We start from the raw sequence: 22,199 nt of genomic DNA on the forward strand, positions 1-22,199 counted from the left end.
TGCAGTGCAATTCACAGAGGAATATGTTCTAATGATGTATTATTCTATGTCTTCAAACAAAGGTTGCATTCATTTCTGGAACGTGCTCAACGGTGGGAAATTATTGGCCAACTTTGAGGCAGTATGTGTTACCATGGCAACTTTCCATCTGCTCCTTTTTATGTTAAAATGTATATATATAAAATGTTTGAGGTTTTTTTGTTAACGTTTTGAACCAAGTGTAACTAAAGGAGTATGTTATTCAGTCTAGGTTCCAGCAGCTGATCACTAAACTGGCAGTGACAAAGGAAGACACCTCACTGTATGCGGCTGATCAACTTGGCTATGTCTATGTTTATGACATAAAGACATACGCTCTTGGCTCAGAGAGAACCCCACCGAGAGGCAAGATAGTTTTTTCAACTCGTTAGAACAGGTCTGATAAGAAGAGATCAAAAGACAGCATGATTTATTTCGATCTATGAATTCAAAAAGTAAAAAGCAACTTTATTTATTCAGCTGAAAACTACTGGCGTGCCCATACTGGCAGCATCACCGGGTACGTGCATCCCCTAATCGGGAACACCCTCTCAAACATAAACACAATTGTGCTTCACATTTCGCTCATTTTGCTCACTCCCTCCCATCTTTTTACTATCTTGTCCAGGTTGCAGATTGTTGACGATGAACAAGTACTGCTCACCTCGTCTATAGACTGCACTGTGCGCCTGTGGAGTGCTGACGGAGAGTTCATAGGTAGGGTTAAAAATCACAGGTATTTTGTCTTGTTGTCTACTTCTACTCTGTATACAAGTTTTATGATTTATGTTTTAGGATTAATGTTCAGTAGATAGGGATATGTTTCGGGGATAGATGCTTCCCTTGTATAGACTATAATTACAAGGGCACAAGACGAGACCCAGATGCAGATTCAGGAGGCAGAAGGTTGGAGCCTTAGATGTTAATTAATCCAAAAAGGGGTAGGCAAGAGAATGGTCGTGTACAGACAGAAAGTCAAAACCAGTTCAGAGTCCAGTAGGTACCGAAGGGCAGGCAGAATAGTCAGGCAGGCGGGAATGGAGTCCAAAAAACAGGCAAGGCTCAAAACCGGGAGGACTAGCAAAAGAGAATAGAAAAAGGAGTACGGGGAAAAAAACGCTGGTTGACTTGACAAACATACAAGACGAACTGGAACAGAGAGACAGGAAACACAGGGATAAATACACTGGGGAGAATAAGCGACACCTGGAGGGGGTGGAGACAATCACAGGAACAGATGAACCAGATCAGGTTGTGACAATAATTGCCAGTATTAATTATGGTATTTAGATCAGTTAAACACTACCTTCATACTACAACTCCTCCTTTGTACTAACATCATCATGTACCTTTTTTCTAACTCTCAACACTGACCAATTTAAAGCAAAAATGATTGAAAGTGTTAAAGTACAAATGGTTTCTCTCTTTCTATCTCTTTCTCCTTAGGGACGTTTGGGCAGCGGGACAATTGGAGCATACACACCCCTTCCTCCTGGAAGCATCCTGCCGTTCCCTATGAGATCCTGATCGACCCTCTGAGCATGCCAGCTCACCGCATCCTGGAGGGAGAGACCAGAGTGTCCGATGTCAATAACGCTGACAACTCTGAGGCCACTAGCACCGAGCAAAAGGTACATAGGTAATTTCCGAGCGTCTTCATCAACGCTGCAAGAGTGGAATGTTCAGGGCAAATGTGCATGTACAGGGCAGATTTGGAATCTCTCCCTCTCCTTTTGTTTCTATCCCAATTTCCTCTCTCTATCTCATATTATTTTTCTCTCTGTCACTCGCTCTCCTCTCCTTCTCACCTACTCTCTCTGTCTGTCCCTCTCTCTCCCTCTCTATCTCTCTCCCTCTAGCTCTCCCTACGTCAATGTCTTCATCTCTCTTCCTTTCCCTCTCAACTTCTCTCTCTTGCTCCCCCTCTGTCAATCTCCCCCTCTCTCTCTTCCTTTACCTCTCATCCTCCCTCACCCTCTCTCTCCCTCTCTGTCTCTCTCTTGTCTCTCTCTATATGTTACTGATCTGCCTCTTTCGTAATGTAATTGCAGTCCAACTCGCCCAGCAAGCTTAGACACCCTCCACTGTCCTTCAGCGACACAGACATCATGGAGGAGATGAAAACCTCTTGTTACACAGAAGAACATGGGAAACGGTGAGTGAGCCACATTACACACATCATACAGTAAATAGTAGGCAAGCAGATACAGGTCTAGGCTCAGAACACGCCATGGGAATAAATACATTTCTGCCGGCAGTAAATTGTCTGCTATCTCTCACATTTCAGACTCCGACATGAAATATTCAAGCATACTAACAAGCCACCCAATCATGGTGGACCCAAGGCCTACCACACTCTCAAGTACTTTGATATCGTCGACACCCCAGCCACCTGCGAGAGGCCTGATCTTTCCCTGGCTGGGATAGATCCTTTCATGTCCAGCTTTGTGGAGCAGGAGTTGGCTGAATTCCAATAAGATCCCAATTGTAACAGGAACTCAAACTGTGACCATAGGTCCTGTGCACCATGAACTCAACATGCTTCAAGGGCAGAGGAGTTACAACACCATCACAAGTAATCAGAAGAGCTGAAATGTGAGCTGTTGCACAACTTTAAAGAGTTGCACAGTCCTGGATTGATTAGGGGAGACCGGGGTTTGTTGTCACACTTTTTTACTAATTAGTGTATTTCTCAGCACCAGTATATCTTACAAGACTATTTTCAATAAGATTAAGACCCAGGTCTTGGGTTGAAATGGGGACCATGTCTATCCTCTTATCTTATTCCAACATGGATTTATAAGCCATTAAACATTCTCTGTCCACTTGTGACAACCTGGGCCCAGATTTACATAACACTTCTTACGTAAGAATATAAGAAGCTTCTTAAGAAAAAAAAGAAGTAAATAAGATAGTTCGTAAGTGCAATTCCTCAACAATATCTTAAGATGCAATGATTTTCTTACGAACTTCTCAAATATCTATTTACAAATCTTCTTAACCTGTCTGGGAACGGAGTTCACAGCCAGTGAAATTGCAGGGCGCCAAATACAAATCAACAGAAATCTCATAAATCAAATTTCTCAAACAAATGTGTCTGACTTCAAAAATGCTTTACAGCGAAAGCTCCACGAACGATTATGTTAGGTCACCACCAAGTCAAAGAAAACCCTAGCCATTTTTCCAGCCAAAGAGAGGAGTCACAAAAAGCACAAATAGAGATAAAATTAATCACTAACCTGATGATTTTCATCAGATGACACTCATAGGACTTCATGTTACACAATAAATGTATGTTTTGTTCGATAAAGTGCATATTTATATCCAAAAATCTCATTTGACATTGGCGTGTTATGTTCAGTAGTTCCAAAACATGCACTGATTTTTGCAGAGAGCCACATCAATTCACAGAAATACTCATGATAAATGTTGATGAAAATTCAAGTGTTATGCATGGAACTTTAGGTAAACTTCTCCTTAATGCAACCGCTGTGTCAGATTTTTTTTTTACTTTACGGAAAAAGCATAATCTGAGTACAGCGCTCAGAGCCCAAAACAGCCAAAAGAAACATCTGCCATGTTGCGCAGTCAACATTAGTCTTAAATAGCATTATAAATATTCACTTACCTTTGATGATCTTCATCAGAATGCACTCCCAGGAATCCCAGTTCCACAATAAATGTTTGATTTGTTCAAAAAAGTTAATTTATGTCCATATACCTCCTTTTGTTAGGGCGTTTGGTAAACAAATCCAAACGCGCGTGAAAGTCCAGCGGAAAGGTCGGACGAAAATTCCAAAATGTTATATTACTGGTCGTAGAAACATATCAAACTATGTATAGAATCAATCTTTAGGATGTTTTTATCATAAATGTTCAATAATGTTCCAACCGGAGAATTCCATTGTCTGTAGAAAAGCAATGGAACGAGAGCTACTTCTCATGTGAAATGCGTATGACCATCGCGTGACTGCTGGCAGACCTCTGACTCATTCCCCTCTCATTCAGCCCCCCTTCATAGTAGAAGCCTCAAACAATGTTCTAAAGACGGTTGACATCTAGTGGAAGCCTTAGGAAGTGCAACATAACCAATATCCCACTGTGTATTCGATAGGGACTGAGTTCAAAAACTACAAACCTCAGATTTGGTTGTTTGGATTTTCTCTCAGGTTTTTGCCTGCCATATGAGTTATGTTATACTCACAGACATCATTCAAACAGTTTTAGAAACTTCAGAGTGTTTTCTATCCAATACTAATAATAATATGCATATATTAGCATCTGGGACTGAGTAGGAGGCAGTTTACTCTGGGCACGCTATTCATCCGGACGTGAAAATACTGCCCCCTATCCCTAAGAGGTTTTAAGATGGTTGTTGCTCGGCTACCGTTTTAGCTAGCTATCAATGGCAATCATGTTAGCATATTTGTTACTGAGATTACTGTTCTAAAACATGTTCTTGGGTTTAAAATAATCAATACTGAATCTTTCAGATAAAGTTTGAGTAAATTAAACATGTTCAATTCCTTTCATGAGCTTTTCTCTCACTGCCCTGAGTTTAAGACAAGGGTTTAGCTATCTTAGAATTTAGAAAATTTCCAAGAACCTTATTTTCTAGAATCAAATTTCTTCTTAACTTTTTGCTTAAGGGGTCCCGCTAGCTGGACAACTTCCGGTGAAACTGGAGGGCGCGCAATTCAAATAAAGTAAAATAAATATTATGGATTCTAAACATTTAGGTACATATAAGTGTCTTATATCGGCTGAAAGCTTAAATTCTTGTTAATCTAACTGCACTGTCCGATTTACAGCGAAAACATGCCATGCGATTTTGAGGACGGCGCCCCAAGTCAAAATATTTTTCCACCGGCACAGGTTTCATGCATTCATATATAAAGATTAAATATTCACTTACTTTTTGCTATAACATGTAGTGTCGTTTTGTTAGATAAAATCCTTCTTTATATCCCAAAAAGTCTGTTTAGTTGGTGCCATCGATTTGAGTAATCCACTTGTTCAACTTGCAGAGAAAGGAATCTGAAAATCTATCCCTAAACTTTGTTTCAACAATTCAAAATACATTTCTATTTACTCCTCAGATACCCTAAAATGTAATCAAACTATAATATTTATTTCGGAAAGAAGTATGTTCAATAGCGAGCGCAAACACAGATTTCCAAGACTGTGTCCTTCTATTAAAACTGTTATTTCTTATTCGTTTTTGAATTTACAAGCCTGAAACCTTGATCATAGACTGCTGACACCCCGTGGAAGCCATGTAACCTTTCTCTTGCATTTCTAAGAGGATTCCGGTTTGGTTTTTCTTTGGATTTTCTCCTACCATATTTATTGTGTTATATTCTCCTACATTATTTTAACATTTATACAAACTTCAAAGTGTTTTCTTTTCAATGATACCAATTATATGCATATCCTGGCTTCAGGGCCTGTCACGACTTCCGCCGAAGTTGGTCCCTCTCCTTATTCGGGCGACGTTCGGCGGTCGACGTCACCGGTTTTCTAGCCGCCACCGACCACTTTTCATTTTCCATTTGTTTTGTCTTCATTGTACACACCTGGTTTCCATTCCCATAATTATATGTTCCTTATTTAACCCTCTGGTTCCCCCATGGTTTTGTGCGTGTTTGTTCATTGTAAATTGGTCTGTATTTGTGAGCTTGATTATTTTCCTTCTTGGAATATTTGTTGTTTTGAGTAAAGTTACGTGAATGACTCATCTCTGTGTCCTGCGCCTGACTCCGCCTTACCTGCCACATCTAGATGCCTTACAGGGCCTGAGCTACAGGCAGTTTACTTTGGGCACGTCATTCAGGCGGAAATGGAGAAAAAAGGGGTCTAGCCCTGAGAAACATAAGAAATCGCCCAAGAAAATTTCCCAAAACCTTTTCGAAGAATAGCAACTTTGCTTAACTTTCTTCTTAAATCTATAGTTAAGGAAAACGTGGCATTTAAGAAGAAATATCTTTTTACGAAGGTTTTGTGAATCATCCTGGGGTTGGTTGTCCAATTTGATGAAGCTGGAGCTGTTTTGCCTTGAAGAATGGGCAGAAATCCCAGTGGATAGACGTGCCAAGCCTATAGAGACACCCCAAGAAACAGGGTTTACTATTTGTTTTTCAGCAACAATCTAACCAATTTACAAAGCTTTGAAAAAAGTAAAGCCTTTATTTATTGAACGTTATTTCGGTCTAGCATAATACAAATAAGTACTTATAAATTCAACATAGTTATATTTGCTTTGACATTGGAGTTCTTACTCAACCCAAATTGTCATATCAATGCTTAATTTAACAAACAACAATAAACATATGATATTTGGATGAACATTTTATATTTTGATGAAGTGAAAAAAGTAAAACTGTGAACATTTGTGTTCAGTCAATTTTATGTTGAAAATAAGGAGTGTGTGTATGAATGTTGCTGACTCTCAGTCGGAGTCGCATGACTCACAGTTTTGACAAGCAGGTCCGGACCGGACCAAATCTGAACCAATCATAGACATGTATTTCATATGTTTGGACAGCACTGTATACAGTAGAGTACAGTAAAGAAAAGTACTCTATTCAGTACAGTAGAGTACAGTAGCGTACAGTAGAGTATACAGTGCCTTGCAAAGTATTCATCCCCTTGGCGTTTTTCCTATTTTGTTGCATTACAACCTGTAAGTTAAATGGATTTTTATTTGGATTTCATGTAATGGACATACACAAAATTGTCCAAATTGGTGAAGTGAAATGAAAAAAATTACTTGTTTAAAAAAAGAAAGCAGTAAAATGGAAAAGTGATGCGTGCATATGTATTCACCCCCTTTGCTATGAAGCCCCTAAATAAGATCTGGTGCAACCAATTACCTTCAGAAGTCACATAATTAGTTAAATAAAGTCCACACGTGTGCAATCTAAGTGTCACATGATCTGTCACATGATCTCAGTATATATACACCTGTTCTGAAAATCCCCAGAGTCTGCAACACCACAAAGCAAGGGGCACCACCAAGCATGCGGCACCATGAAGACCAAGGAGCTCTCCAAACAGGTCAGGGACAAAGTTGTGGAAAAGTACAGATCAGGGTTGGGTTATAAAAAAATATCAGAAACTTTGAACATCCCACGGAGCACTATTAAGTCCATTATTCAAAAATGGAAAGAATATGGCACCACAACAAACCTGCCAAAACTCATGGACCAAGTAAGGAGGGCATTAATCAGAGAGGCAACAAAGAGACCAAAGATAACCCTGAAGGAGCTGCAAAGCTCCACAGCGGAGATTGGAGTATCTGCCTATAGGACCACTTTAAACCATACACTCCACTGAGCTGGGCTTTACGGAAGAGTGTCCAGAAAAAATCCATTACTTAAAGAAAAAAATAAGCAAACATGTTTGGTGTTCGCCAAAAGGCATGTGGGAGACTCCACAAACATATGGTAGAAGGTACTCTGGTCAGATGAGACTAAATAAGACTAAAATGTAGCTTTTTTGGCCATCAAGGAAAACAATATGTCTGGCACAAACACCTCTCATCACCCCGAGAACCCTATCCCCACAGTGAAGCATGGTAGTGGCAGCATCATGCTGTGGGGATGTTTTTCATCGGCAAGGACTGAGAAACTGGTCAGAATTGAAGGAATGACGGATGGCGCTTAAATACAGGGAAATTCTTGAGGGAAACCAGTTTCAGTCTTCCAGAGATTTGAGACTGGGACGGAGGTTCACCTTCCAGTAGGACAATGACCCTAAGCATACCGCTAAAGCAACACTTGAGTGATTTACGGGTTACTAGGTGTGGAAGGTAGGAGTCAGGCGCAGAGAGCAGAGGGTTCAATAATAGACTATTTATTTTCTCCGGGCACAAAAACGGTCACGCCAAACAATGGGCGCAGAAACACTGACCCGCCCAAGCACACAGGGCAAAACGATCCGGAGAGAATATACATCCAACACCGACAGTGAACACAAGATAATCCCGCGCAAACCCCAGCGGGCCTAACAGGCTTACATAGACCAGAAATCAAGAAACACAAAAGAAACAGGTGCAACTAATAAGACTAAACCAACAGACAAGGGAAAAGGGATCGGTGGCGGCTAGTAGGTCGGTAACGACGACCGCCGAGCTCCGCCCAAACAGGCATGGGAGCCACCCTCAGCGGGAGTCGTGACAGAGTGATTTAAGGGGAAACATTTAAATGTCTTGGAATGGCCTAGTCAAAGCACAGACCTCAATCCAATTGAGCATCTGTGGTATGACATAGAGATTGCTTTACACCAGTGAAACCCATCCAATTTGATGAAGCTGGAGCTGTTTTGCCTTGAAGAATGGGCAGAAATCCCAGTGGATAGATGTGCCAAGCCTATAGAGACACCCCAAGAGACTTGCAGCTGTAATTGCTGCAAATGGTGGCTCTAGTTATGCACGCTCAGGTTTTGTTTTATGTCTTGTTTGTTTCACAATAAAAAATATTTTTTGTCTTCAAAGTCATAGGCATGTTGTGTAACTCAAATGTTATTCACCCCCCCCCCCCCAAAAAAAATCTATTTTAATTCCAGGTTTAATAAGGCAACAAAATAGGAAAAATGCCAAGGGGGGTGAATACTTTCGCAAGCCACTGTAATCAGTTCAGTACAGTAGGGCACAGTATTATACAATACAGTACAGTAAAGTAGTCTATTCAGTACAGGCAGTATTTTCACATCCGGATGAAATGCATGCCCAAATCCAACTGCCTGCTACTCATCCCCAGAAGATACTCTCTGAAGTTTCTAAAACTGTTTGAATCATGTCTGTGAATATAACAGAACTTATTTAGCAGGCGAAACCCCAAGGACAAACTATTCAGATTTTTTTTCAATGGCGTTTCATTGGGAATCCAATGGGATTCCCAATTAATTACAAAAGTAGTTGGGAATTACAAAAGTAGTTTGAAATGTTTTGGCAACGTTTACAGGTAACTTTTTAGATATTTTGTAGTCACGTTGCGCAAGTTAGAACCGGTGTTTCTCTGGATCAAACGCGCCAAATAAATGGACATTTTGGATATATATCGATGGAATTAATCGAACAAAAGGACCATTTGTGATGTTTATGGGACATATTGGAATGCCAACAAAAGAAGCTCGTCAAAGGTAAGGCATGAATTATATTTCTTTCCTGCATTTTGTGTCGCGCCTGCAGGGTTGAATATGCGGTGCTATCCTCAGATAATAGCATTGTTTGCTTTCGCCGAAAACCCTTTTTGAAATCTGACATGTTGGCTGGATTCACAACACGTGTAGCTTTAATTTGCCGTCTTGCATGTGTGATTTAATAAAAGTTAGATTTTTATAGTAATTTGTTTGAATTTGGCGCTCTGCATTTTCCCTGGCTTTTGGCCAGGTGGGACGCTATAGCGTCCCACATATCCCAGAGAGGTTGAAAACATACGAGAAATCTGTATTCTAGGCATCTTTTCCAAGGTAATTTAGCCTACTGGGTACATTGTTACAATGGGGATGGTTCTCACAATGTGACAGACAACCCCAACCACCCCTCAGAAGGGGATGAATATGCTTGTGAAAAAAGGGTATTCTTCACATTATAATGTGAACACCAAACCCCAACCACCCCTCAGAAGGGGATGAATATGCTTGTGAAAAATGAGAATATTCTTCACATCACAATGTGACAACCAACCTCAACCACCCCTCAGATGGGATAAATATGCTTGTGAAAAATGAGAATATTCTTCACATCACAATGTGACAACCGACCCCAACCACCCCTCAGAAGGGGATGAATATGCTTGTGAAAAATGAGAATATTCTTCACATCACAATGTGACAACCAACCCCAACCACCCCTCAGATGGGATAAATATGCTTGTGAAAAATGAGAATATTCTTCACATCACAATGTGACAACCAACCCCAACCACCCCTCAGATGGGATAAATATGCTTGTGAAAAATGAGAATATTCTTCACATCACAATGTGAAAACCGACCCCAACCACCCCTCAGAAGGGGAAGAATATACTTGTGAAAAATGAGAATATTCTTCACATCATAATGTGACAACCGACCCAAACCACCCCTCAGAAGGGGATAAATATGCTTGTGAAAGATGAGAATAATCTTCTCATCACAATGTTTTGTGAACCTGACCTGAATTGATCACACGACTGACCTCTCCTGTAGAGGACACACATTTCTATCTTGAAAATATTACACAAAATAAGCACTTTGACAACCAACCCCGGTCTCCCCTACTACCTACACTGACTGTTTAAGTGCTTGTTTTACATACATACATACATACATACATACATACATACATACATACATACATACATACATACATACATACATACATACATACATACATACATACATACATACATACATACATACAAAGATGTGAAACCAAATACCCCTTTGTAGCTGGTTATCATAATACTGTATAGGGGGAATCAAATAATGTATTTACATTTGAGTCATTTAGCAGACGCTCTTATCCAGAGCAACTTACAGAAATGAGTGCATACATTTTAATACTTTCTTCGTACTGGTCTCCCGTGGGAATGAAATCCACAAATATGGCGCTGCAAGTGCTGTGCACTACCAACTGAGCTCTACCGGAATAATATTATTAATACATTAAATATTAGTTCATATTTAATTTTATTGCACTAATGCTAGTGAGCAATTGCACTCATGCTAATTAGTAACTTCCTTCAAACTATAGATATAAACAACTAATTAAAATCCAAAATTAAAATGTTTCAGATACAGTATACAACTGCTACAATAAAGCAGCATTAAGCAGTCTCACAAAGTAGGGCACAAAGTAATTTTGAACAGTATGTAATCTTGTTTACAGAAAAAGCTACTAAACTGGTTCATATTTGAAGTATAAATGTATTTTATAACATATCCAACAAACACTATATATACCAAGGTATGTGGACACCTCTTCAAATTAGTGGATTCGGCAATTTCAGCCACACATGTTGCTGACAGGTGTATAAAATTGAGCACACGGCCATGCAATCTCCATAGACAAACATTGTCAGTAGAATGGCCTTACTGAAGAGCTCAGTTACTTTCAATGTGGCACTATCAAAGGATGCCAACAAAGGATTCCAACAAGTCAGTTCATAAAATTTCTGCCCTGCTAGAACTGCCCCGGTCAACTGTAAGTGCTGTTATTGTGAAGTGGAAACATCTAGGAGCAACAATGGCTCAGCAACACCCACTACCTAATTCCAAACTGTAAAGTTTGGTGGAGGAGGAATAAGGGTCTGTAGCTGTTTTTCATGGTTCGGGCTAGACCCCTTCCAGTGTAGGGAAATCTTAACGCTACAGCATACAATGACATTCCTGATAATTCTGTGCTTCCAACTTTGTTGCAACAGTTTGAGGAATGCCCTTTCCTGTTTCTTCTTCAGTGTGGAAGAACTTGACTGGTCTGCACAGAGCCCTAACCTTAACCCCACCGAATACCTTTGGGATGAATTGTAACGCCGACTGCGAGCCAGGTCTAATCACCCAACATCAGTGCCCGACTTCATTAATGCTCTTGTGGCTAATGTTCCATATCAGCAATGTTCCAACATCTAGTGGAAAGCCTTCCCAGGAGAGTGGAGGCTGTTGAAGAGAGTGGAGGCTGTTCTTGCTGAGAGCTCCTCCAACATCCTGGGTCTCCTCTCAGCTTTCGGGTATGTGTCTTCCACAGGCACACCCACGTTCGAGAGAGAGAGAGAGAGAGAGAGAGAGAGCGAGAGAGAGAGAGAGAGAGAGAGAGAGAGAGAGAGAGAGAGAGAGAGTCAGAGTCATTTTGGAGTCATTCAGTGATCCATCGTATGACTCGGTACAGAAGCAGCCAATTAGTGATTGCTCTCTGCATTAAGTCCATCAAGGGATTTGGAGAGAATGGTTCTAATAAGTCAAATTACTAATCATCCACTGATGCCCTTTGATGGCCATGCCTAATACTGCCAGATGCCAGCTTAATGCAGGTCAATTAAAACACACTGTATTTACATTGACTGCTAATGAGCGAGAGGAATGCAGTCAGCTAGACAATAACGCTTGCATAAATGTTTTTTGGTTCAGGTAAATTTGATCAAATTAATTGACAATCAAAACATGCCAAGGCAATTAGTAGAAGGAATCTGGGGCACATCGTTAATTGGTTCCAAACAGATGTGCTTATGTGTTGGTAAATGTCGACTAATGATGTCCTACTTGTAGTTGAGCCAGCTTGTCCAGATAGGTCCGTTTGTCCTCGTCCTCTCCTTCGTACAGCCAGTTATCTGTCACAGTCAGCAGCTCTGAGAGTCCCTTTAGCTCCTGAAAAATTTAAACAAACGTGCATTGCGATCGCTCCTCTTGGCAAAGAATCTACTACAACCTCTACTAATGTCTATGTTTCAGCAAATTTAATCTGAAATAAGGTTTTGTACAGATAGATTCAGTCTTGTGGATATTGAATGTTTGTAAGGCCAACAGGCTGTAACATTCTGGTGCATTTCTTCATTTTTTTTAAGAGTGGATTGGGACTTCCTACTAGTGTTAATACTGATAGTGTTAATACTGATAGTGTTACAATACTTCAGTGCTCAAGAACATCAGATGGGCCCTGTTGTGCCAAATAATGTCCTCTAGTCAAAAAGTGTCCCCTCCCTGCGTCACAATGGGATTCGATAAACTATTAGCGTCTGTTGCTATATCACCGGTGTTGTGACCTAATGATTTGAATTTCGGAGATCATTACAGCCTACATGACGTTCATCCCCGCTATGCAAACAAGGCTGGTTTTCCACAACAATTCCGCTATTCAAACAAGCTTTTTGTAGCTAATAAGATGAAAACGTTACTTCAAACTTAATTGCACTTCATACAATAACAGCTAGCTAGCTAGCTAACACTAGCTATATAAAACCGTCTGGTTAGCTGGCTAGCTAGCTGGCTAGCTGACTAGGCAGGCTGAGATAAATACAGTGCTTTCAGAAAGTATTCAGAACCCTTGACTTTTTCCAAATGCTGTTACATTACAGCCTTATTCTAAAATAAAATATATACACACAATACCCCACAATGACAAAGCAAAAACAGTTTACATTTTCTGGGGCAAATGTATTAAAAAGAAAAAGAAGAATACCTTATGTCAAACGCTCCCTAAAACACTTCTGTGAGCAGGCCTTCCTAATCGACCTGGCCCGGGTATCCTGGAAGGACATTGACCTCATCCCGTCAGTTGAGGATGCCTGGTCATTCTTTAAAAGCAACTTCCTCTCCATTTTAGATAAGCATGCTCCGTTCAAAAAATGCAGAACCAAGAACAGATACAGCCCTTGGTTCACTCCAGACCTGACTGCCCTCGACCAGCACAAAAACATCCTGTGACGGACTGCAATAGCATCGAAGAGTCCCCGTGATATGCAACTGTTCAGGGAAGTCAGGAACCAATACACGCAGTCAGTCAGGAAAGCTAAGGCCAGCTTCTTCAGGCAGAAGTTTGCATCCTGTAGCTCCAACTCCAAAAAGTTCTGGGACACTGTGAAGTCCATGGAGAACAAGAGCACCTCCTCCCAGCTGCCCACTGCACTGAGGCTAGGTAACACGGTCACCACCGATAAATCCATGATTATCGAAAACTTCAATAAGCATTTCTCAGCGCCTGGCCATGCCTTCCGCCTGGCTTCTCCAACCTCGGCCAACAGCTCCGCCCCCGCAGCTCCTCGCCCAAGCCTCTCCAGGTTCTCCTTTACCCAAATCCAGATAGCAGATGTTCTGAAAGAGCTCCAAAACCTGGACCCGTACAAATCAGCTGGGCTTGACAATCTGGACCCTCTATTTCTGAAACTATCCGCCGCCATTGTCGCAACCCCTATTACCAGCCTGTTCAACCTCTCTTTCATATCGTCCGAGATCCCCAAGGATTGGAAAGCTGCCGCAGTCATCCCCTCTTCAAAGGGGAGACACCCTGGACCCAAACTGCTACAGACCTATATCCATCCTGCCCTGCCTATCTAAGGTCTTCGAAAGCCAAGTCAACAAACAGGTCACTGACCATCTCGAATCCCACCGTACCTTCTCCGCTGTGCAATCTGGTTTCCGAGCCGGTCACGGGTGCACCTCAGCCACACTCAAGGTACTAAACGATATCATAACCGCCATTGATAAAAGACAGTACTGTGCAGCCGTCTTCATCGACCTTGCCAAGGCCTTCGACTCTGTCAATCACCATATTCTTATCGGCAGACTCAGTAGCCTCGGTTTTACGGATGACTGCCTTGCCTGGTTCACCAATTACTTTGCAGACAGAGTTCAGTGTGTCAAATCGGAGGGCATGCTGTCCGGTCCTCTGGCAGTCTCTATGGGGGTGCCACAGGGTTCAATTCTCGGGCCGACTCTTTTCTCTGTATATATCAATGATGTTGCTCTTGCTGCGGGTGATTCCCTGATCCACCTCTACGCAGACGACACCATTCTATATACTTTCGGCCCGTCATTGGACACTGTGCTATCTAACCTCCAAACGAGCTTCAATGCCATACAACACTCCTTCCGTGGCCTCCAACTGCTCTTAAACGCTAGTAAAACCAAATGCTTGCTTTTCAACCGATCGCTGCCTGCACCCGCATGCCCGACTAGCATCACCACCCTGGATGGTTCCGACCTTGAATATGTGGACATCTATAAGTACCTAGGTGTCTGGCTAGACTGCAAACTCTCCTTCCAGACTCATATCAAACATCTCCAATCGAAAATCAAATCAAGAGTCGGCTTTCTATTCCGCAACAAAGCCTCCTTCACTCACGCCGCCAAGCTTACCCTAGTAAAACTGACTATCCTACCGATCCTCGACTTCGGCGATGTCATCTACAAAATGGCTTCCAACACTCTACTCAGCAAACTGGATGCAGTCTATCACAGTGCCATCCGCTTTGTCACTAAAGCACCTTATACCACCCACCACTGCGACTTGTATGCTCTAGTCGGCTGGCCCTCGCTACATATTCGTCGCCAGACCCACTGGCTCCAGGTCATCTACAAGTCCATGCTAGGTAAAGCTCCGCCTTATCTCAGTTCACTGGTCACGATGGCAACACCCATCCGTAGCACGCGCTCCAGCAGGTGTATCTCATTGATCATCCCTAAAGCCAACACCTCATTCGGCCGCCTTTCGTTCCAGTACTCTGCTGCCTGTGACTGGAACGAATTGCAAAAATCGCTGAAGTTGGAGACTAGCCTACTAGGTTAAACTAGCCTACCTGGTTAAATAAAGGTGAAATAAAATAAAAAAATAAAACATTTACATAAGTATTCAGACCCTTTGCTACAAGACTCAAAATTGAGCTCAAGTTCACCCGGTTTCCATTGATCATCCTTGAGAGTCCACCTGTGGTATATTCAATTGATTGGACATAATTTGGAAAGGCACACACCTGTCAATATATGGTCCCACAGTTGACAGTGCATGTCAGAGCCAAAACCAAGCCGTGAGGTCGAAGGAATTGTCCGTAGAGCTCCATGACAGGATTGTGTCGAGGCACAGATCTGGGGAAGGGAACACAGTGGCCTCCATCCTTCTTAAATGTAAGAAGTGTGAACCACTAAGACTCTTCCTAGAGCTGGCCGCCCAGAGGAGAAATCAGGGGAGATGAGGTGACCAATAACCTGATGGCCACTCTGACAGAGCTCTAGAGTTTTCTCTGTGGAGATGGGAGAACCTTCCAGAAGGACAACCATCTCTGCAGCACTCCACCAATCAGGCCTTTATGGGAGAGTGGCCAGACGGAAGCCACTCCTCAGTAAAAAGGCACATGACAGCGTGCTTGAAGTTTGCCACAAGGCACCAAGATTCTCTGGTCTGATGAAACCAAGATTGAACTCTTTGGCCTAAATGCCAAGCGTCACATCTGGAGGAAACCTGGCACCATCCCAATGGTGAAGCATGGTAGTGGCAGCATCATGCTGTGGGGTTGTTTTTCAGTGGAAGGGACTGGGAGACTAGTCAGGACTGAGGCAAAGTTGAACAGAGCAAAGTACAAAGAGATCCTTGATAAAAACCTGCTCCAGATCACTCAGGACCTCAGACTGGGGGGAAGGTTCACCTTCCAACAGGACAACGACCCTAAGCACATAGCCAAGACAACGCAGGAGTGGCTTCGGGACAAGTCTCTGAATGTCCTTGAGTGGCCCATCAAGAGGCTGAACCCGATTGAACATCTCTGGAGAGACCTGAATATAGCTGTGGGGAAACACTCCCCATCCAACCTGACAGAGCTTGAGAGGATCTGCAGAGAAGACTGGGAGAAACTCCCAAAATACAGGTGTGCCAAGCTTGTAGCGTCATACCCAAGAAGACTTGAGGTTGTAATTTCTGCCAAAGGTGCTTCAACAATGTACTGAGTTACGGGTCTGAATACTTACGTAAATGTGATATTTTAAAAAATCATCCTTCATGACTGCTACCAGGTAAAACAGAGCCAAGCAACCAGCAGACAGTAGCAACGGACGCTTTGGTTCATTACGTAGGCCGGTCACAACTTAGCAATTTCGACAGCCCTAGCAACGGAAGCTAGAACTTATTGAATCCCATTGTGACACTGGGGGGACACTTTTTGGCCAGGAGTCACTATTTGGCATGACAGGCCCCTCCAGTTTATGTCTGAGGTAGTACACATATTCCTCCACAGCATTTTTAGCATTGCACCTTTCTCTCCGTAGCTGGTCTTGTATGATCATTTTCCCCCGGCAGCAGTCAAAACCAGGTGTTACTCATCCCAGCAATGTCCAAAGTCAATGTTTGCTGTACATGTGAAACACTAACAGACACAACAGAAGAACAAATTAATCAAAATGATTATATAGATGTGATTGGTTAAATTTGACCCTACAAAACACTTCTGTATATCAGTGGACAGTTTTTGTTTCCCACCATTTCCTTTTTTCTGTCAATTGTTTTTGTTATGGGAGATAGATGGAAACATACATAGGAGTAGGGGGATATGTAAGAAAACTAAACTAAACTCTCTCCTCAGAAGGCACACAGTCGGGTTGGCTGGACCTCTTTGTCTACCACATGCTGGATATGCCTGCTGTTCGTTGTGTGTATTTAGTCCTAGAAGCACAGTCCCCCGGGAACTAGCTATGACATTTCAGCACATTACCAGCAGGCAAAACTGGTTGAAATGACATAAATTGTCTGAAATTACATAAATAGTTTGAAATGACATGATGATTACATCATTTCAACCAGTTTGGCCCAATTCTGCCCAGGGGGTTTTTATATTTTGTCCACAATTAAAAGTCATGGCTCTCTAAAGATCAAGTATAGCGTTATGCCTACAGGGTCCGAATGACCTTCATTAAACTGTAGCTTATTTCTGCTGTTATTGCCAAGGCTTTAGCTCAACTGGCTAACACAGTCGTGACACTCAAGGGACCTGGATTCGAAGCCAGTCAGTCACACTGACGGTGCATTTCCACTGGCAAGCTTTGTACCAGTGTCACTAGTGTTTTGTGTTTCCACCTCTGAGTCCTGGCCCCAAAGAAGTCCAAATGTCTTGGGCCATGGACCTACCCTGACATGGGGCCCAGAGAGGATGTTGTACCGGTCATCCAGGTCTTCTGATAGGTACTGGGGGCTGCTCCACTGCTCTAGGACATTCTCCTTAGGTTCAGACTCCAGGATCTTGCTTGCAAGGTTAGGGGTTCATTTGTTTTTCAATTCAGTAAATTTCAGGAATTTATTTAAAATTCAATGAATGAACTGGGGGTTAAACATTGTTTAATTCATGAAGGGAATTTCCTGAATTGAAAAGTGAATTGACCACACCGACCGTGATCACCCGATACAACTTAGACTCTCTCACCTTCACTTTATAATAGATTTCAAAATTGCACTTTGAAGTAAAAAAACTACACTACTGTACATTGAAATCACATGATCATGTTATATTTACCAATCTTTGCCTCTGGTTAGGGCAGAGAAATGCCGGGTCTACATAAAAAGCTTCTATTACTGAAGGATTCTTCCTTTATATAATGTGATCACTTGGAGAAAGGAAGGGGAGGGTTTTTTCCAAACACCTCATGATATCTGGAGATTAATATAACACATACCAGCATCTGTTAGGAACAGATTTACAACCATTTCTAAATCTGTACCATACGGAGCATGTAAAACAAAATCATTTCAATATTGAAACCAATCATTTTCTGAGACATGGATATGTATTTCTGAGTAACTTGCTTACAATGTTGCCTCATCACCCTCAGTGCTCAAGGAGAGCAATATCGGGAAAGGGATGACATCACTGATGGAGAACTCACGCACACTAATTGCAGGTGAGTGCATAGCACACCCAAAATATAAGCTTGTTTTAAGTCATTCAGCAGACACTCTTATCCAGATCAACTTACAGGAGAAATTATGGTTAAGTTCCTTTCTCAAGGGCACGTCACCTAGTCGTAACGTTACAGTTACATGGTGCAATGTAGCTAGCTACCTAGCCATCCCAGAGAGAGCATTGCATTGCATTTCCGGTCACAACTTGCAGACTTGTTTAAGTGCTGCTGTGTGTTTTGTTGCTAACCTTACTTTGCTACCTGACAACTTTACGTTTTTTTACTAAGCGTCCGGGTTCTGCTCCTTGAAAGCGGCAGCTCTACCCTTTTGCTCAGTGCGGATGTTGCCTGTAATCCATGGATTCTGGTTGGGGTATGTACATACGGTCACTGTGGGGACGACGTCATCGATGCACTTATTGATGAATCCACTGACTGATGTCAGTGTCAAATTCCACTGACTGATGCCATAGGAAGAATCCTGGAACATATTCCAGTCTGTGCTAGCAAAACAGTCCTGTAGCTTAGCATCTGCGTCATCTGACCCGTTCTGTATTGAGCGAGTCTCTGATTCTTCCTGCTTTTGTTTTTGCTTGTAAGCAGGTATCAGGAGGATAGGGTTATGGTCAGATTTTGGTATTTGGTATTTTATTCGGATCCCAAATATCTGTTGAAAAAGCAGCAGCTACTCTTCCTGGGGTCCACACAAACAAGTTCTCTATATAATACTGTGCTTTTTCTTGAATTTGTTCTGGATTTGGGGACTATGAAAAGACCCGTGGTGGCATGTCTGGTGGGATAAGTGTGTGTGTCAGAGCTGTGTGCAAATTGACTATGCGAACAATTTGGGATTTTCAACACATTGTTTCACATAAAAGAAGAAGTGATGCAGTCAGTCTCTCCTCAACTCTTAGCCAAGAGAGACTGGCATGCATAGTATTTATATCAGCCCTCTGATTACAATTAAGAACAAAACATGCCACTGTGTTCTGGGCCAGCTGCAGCTTAACTAGGGCTTTCCTTGCACCAGTGGACCACACGACTGGACAAGAATCAAGATTAGACAAAACTAGAGCCTGCAGAACTTGCTTTTTGGAGTGTGGTGTCAAAAAAGCAGAGCATCTCTTTATTATGGCTTGACCTCTCACCATCTTTGCAACCGTTGAATCTATATGTTTTGACCATGACAGTTTACAATCTAACACTAAGTAATTTAGTCTACTCAACTTGTTCAGCAGCCACACTATTCATTACCAGATTCAGCTGAGGTCTAGCACTTAAGGAATGATTTGTGAAGATATCCCTCTAGTGGGGTGGGGGCTGTGCTTTGGCAAAGTGGGTGGGGTTATAATCATGCCTGTTTGGCCATGTCCGGTGGTATTGTCGGACATGGCCACAGTGTCTCCCGACCCATCTTGTCTCAGCCTACAGTATTTATGCTACAATAGTTTGTGTCGGGGGCTAGGGTCAGTCTGTTATATCTGGAGTATTTCTCCTGTCTATCTGGTGTCCTGTGTGAATTTAAGTATGCTCTCTCTAATTCTCTCTCCTTTTCTCTCTTTCTTTTTCTTTCTTTCTTTCTTTCTTTCTTTCTCGGAGGACCTGAGCCCTAGGACCATGCCTCAGGACTACCTGGCCTGATGACTCCTTGCTGTCCCCAGTCCACCTTGGTTGTGCTGCTGCTCCAGTTTCAACTGCTCTGCCTGCGGCTATGGAACCCTGACCAGTTCACCGGACGTGCTACCTGTCTAAGACCTGCTGTTTTCAACTCTCTAGAGACATCAGGAGTGGGAGAGAAACTGAATGATCGGCTATGAAAAGCCAACTGACATTTACTCCTGAGGTGCTGACCTGTTGCACCCTCTACAACCACTGTGATTATTATTATTTGACCATGCTGGTAATCTATGAACATTTGAACATCTTGACCATGTTCTGTTATAATCTCCACCTGGCACAGCCAGAAGAGGAATGGCCACCCATCATAGCCTGGTTCCTCTCTAGGTTTATACCTAGGTTCTGGCCTTTCTCTGGAGTTTTTCCTAGCCACCGTGCTTCTACACCTGCATTGCTTGCTGTTTTGGGTTTTAGGTTGGGTTTCTGTACAGCACTTTGTGACATCAGCTGTTGTAAGAAGGGCTTTAGAAATACATTTGATTGATGATTGATTGATTGATTTGTACCAAATACAAAGCTCTTAGTATTAGAGATGTTCAGGACCATTGTATTACTGGCCACCCATTTCAAAACAGACTGCAACTCTTTGTTAAGTGTTTCAGTGACTTCATTAGCTGTGGTTGCTGATGCATATATGGTTGAATCATCAGCATACATGGACACACATGCTTTGTTTAATGCCAGTGGCAGGTCATTGGTAAAAATAGAAAAGAGTAGAGGGCCTAGAGCGCTACCCTGCGGTACACCACACTTTACATGTTTGACGTTAGAGACGTTTCTATTAAAGTAAACCCTTTGAGTTCTATTAGATAGATTACCATATCGTGGATTCAGAGCTGAGGTTGAAAAGCCATAGTACTTAATTTTTTTCAACAACAGGTGGTCAATTATATCAAAAATTATATCAAAGGCTGCACTGAAATTTAACAGCACAGCTCCCACAATCTTCTTACTATCAATTTATTTCAACCAATCATCAGTCATTTGTGTCAGTGCAGTACATGTTGAGTGCCCTTCTCTATAAGCATGCTGAAAGTCTGTTGTTAATTTGTTTACAGAGAAATAGCATTGTATTTGGTCAAACACCATTTTTTCTAACAGTTTGCTAAGAGCTGGCAGCAAGTTTATAGGTCTGCTGTTAGAACCAGTAAAGGTCGCTTTACCACTCTTGGGTAGCGGAATTACTTTGTCCTCAGGCCTGGAGGGAAGCCAAAGACTTTCCTCTAGGCTCAGATTAAAAATATGACAGATAGGAGTGGCTATAGAGTCAGCTACCATCCTCAGTAGCTTTCCATCTCAGTTGTCAATGCCAGGAGGTTTGTCATTATTGATCGTTAACAATAATATTTCCACCTCTCCCACACTAACTCTACAAAATTCTAACTAGCACTGCTTTACTTTCATTATTTTTTTTTTTTATGCATGAATATAATTGCTCACTGTTTGTCGTGGGAATTTCCTGCCAATGAAATTATCATAAAAATAATTGGCATAATGTCACGAATCCCGCCGAAGATGGTGCCTCTTCCTGTTTGGGCGGCGCTCCGCGGTCGTCGTCGCCGGCCTACTAGCTGCCACCGATCCCCTTTTCTGTTTCATTTAGTTGTGTCTGATTAGTTGCACCTGTTTTGTGTTTAGGTTGTGATTGTGGGCTATTTAAACCCAGTAAGCCTGCAGGCTTTTGTGCGGGCTTGTTTCTCTGTTCGTTTTGTGGATGTGATATTTTCTGTATTTCTCCAGACTGTTTGTGTCCTGTTTTTGGGCCGGTCATTGTATGCGCCTGGTGTTTTTACCTACTTTTCTCCGGAATAAATACAGTCGTCCTTTACCCTCTGCTCTCTGCGCCTGACTCCGCACCCACTACTCCTAGAAGTCGTAACACATAATCAAATGGTTTTGTGATGAATAAGCCATCTGATTCGATGAAAGATGGAGTTGAATTTGTCTTTCTGCCCATAATTTAATTTAAAGTACTCCAAAGTTTTTTCCCATCATTCTTTATATCATTGATCTTGGCTTCATAGTAAAGTTTCTTCTTCTTTTTGTTGAGTTTAGTCACAATATTTCTCAATTTGCAATAAGTCAGCCAGTCAAATGTCCAGACAGACTTATTAGCCACTCCTTTTGCCTCTCTTTCAGCCATACAGTTTT

General features: G+C 42.1%; 1 protein-coding gene across 1 annotated transcript in view; it reads left to right on the forward strand.

The window, feature by feature from the left end:
• The window catches only part of wdr95 (WD40 repeat domain 95), a 30,652-nt gene extending 24,897 nt beyond the window's left edge, over positions 1–5,755 (forward strand). The window contains exons 25-31 of the mRNA XM_029673296.2: positions 63–121; positions 246–384; positions 499–538; positions 647–735; positions 1,465–1,649; positions 2,070–2,173; positions 2,306–5,755. Of these exons, the coding sequence (XP_029529156.2) occupies positions 63–121; positions 246–384; positions 499–538; positions 647–735; positions 1,465–1,649; positions 2,070–2,173; positions 2,306–2,495 (806 nt within the window). The 3' untranslated portion in view covers positions 2,496–5,755. The remainder of the gene's footprint in view (positions 1–62; positions 122–245; positions 385–498; positions 539–646; positions 736–1,464; positions 1,650–2,069; positions 2,174–2,305) is intronic.
• Positions 5,756–22,199: the final 16,444 nt, after the last annotated feature.

The sequence above is a fragment of the Oncorhynchus nerka genome, linkage group LG11 (assembly GCF_034236695.1).
Source record: "Oncorhynchus nerka isolate Pitt River linkage group LG11, Oner_Uvic_2.0, whole genome shotgun sequence".
Classification (NCBI taxonomy): domain Eukaryota; kingdom Metazoa; phylum Chordata; class Actinopteri; order Salmoniformes; family Salmonidae; genus Oncorhynchus; species Oncorhynchus nerka.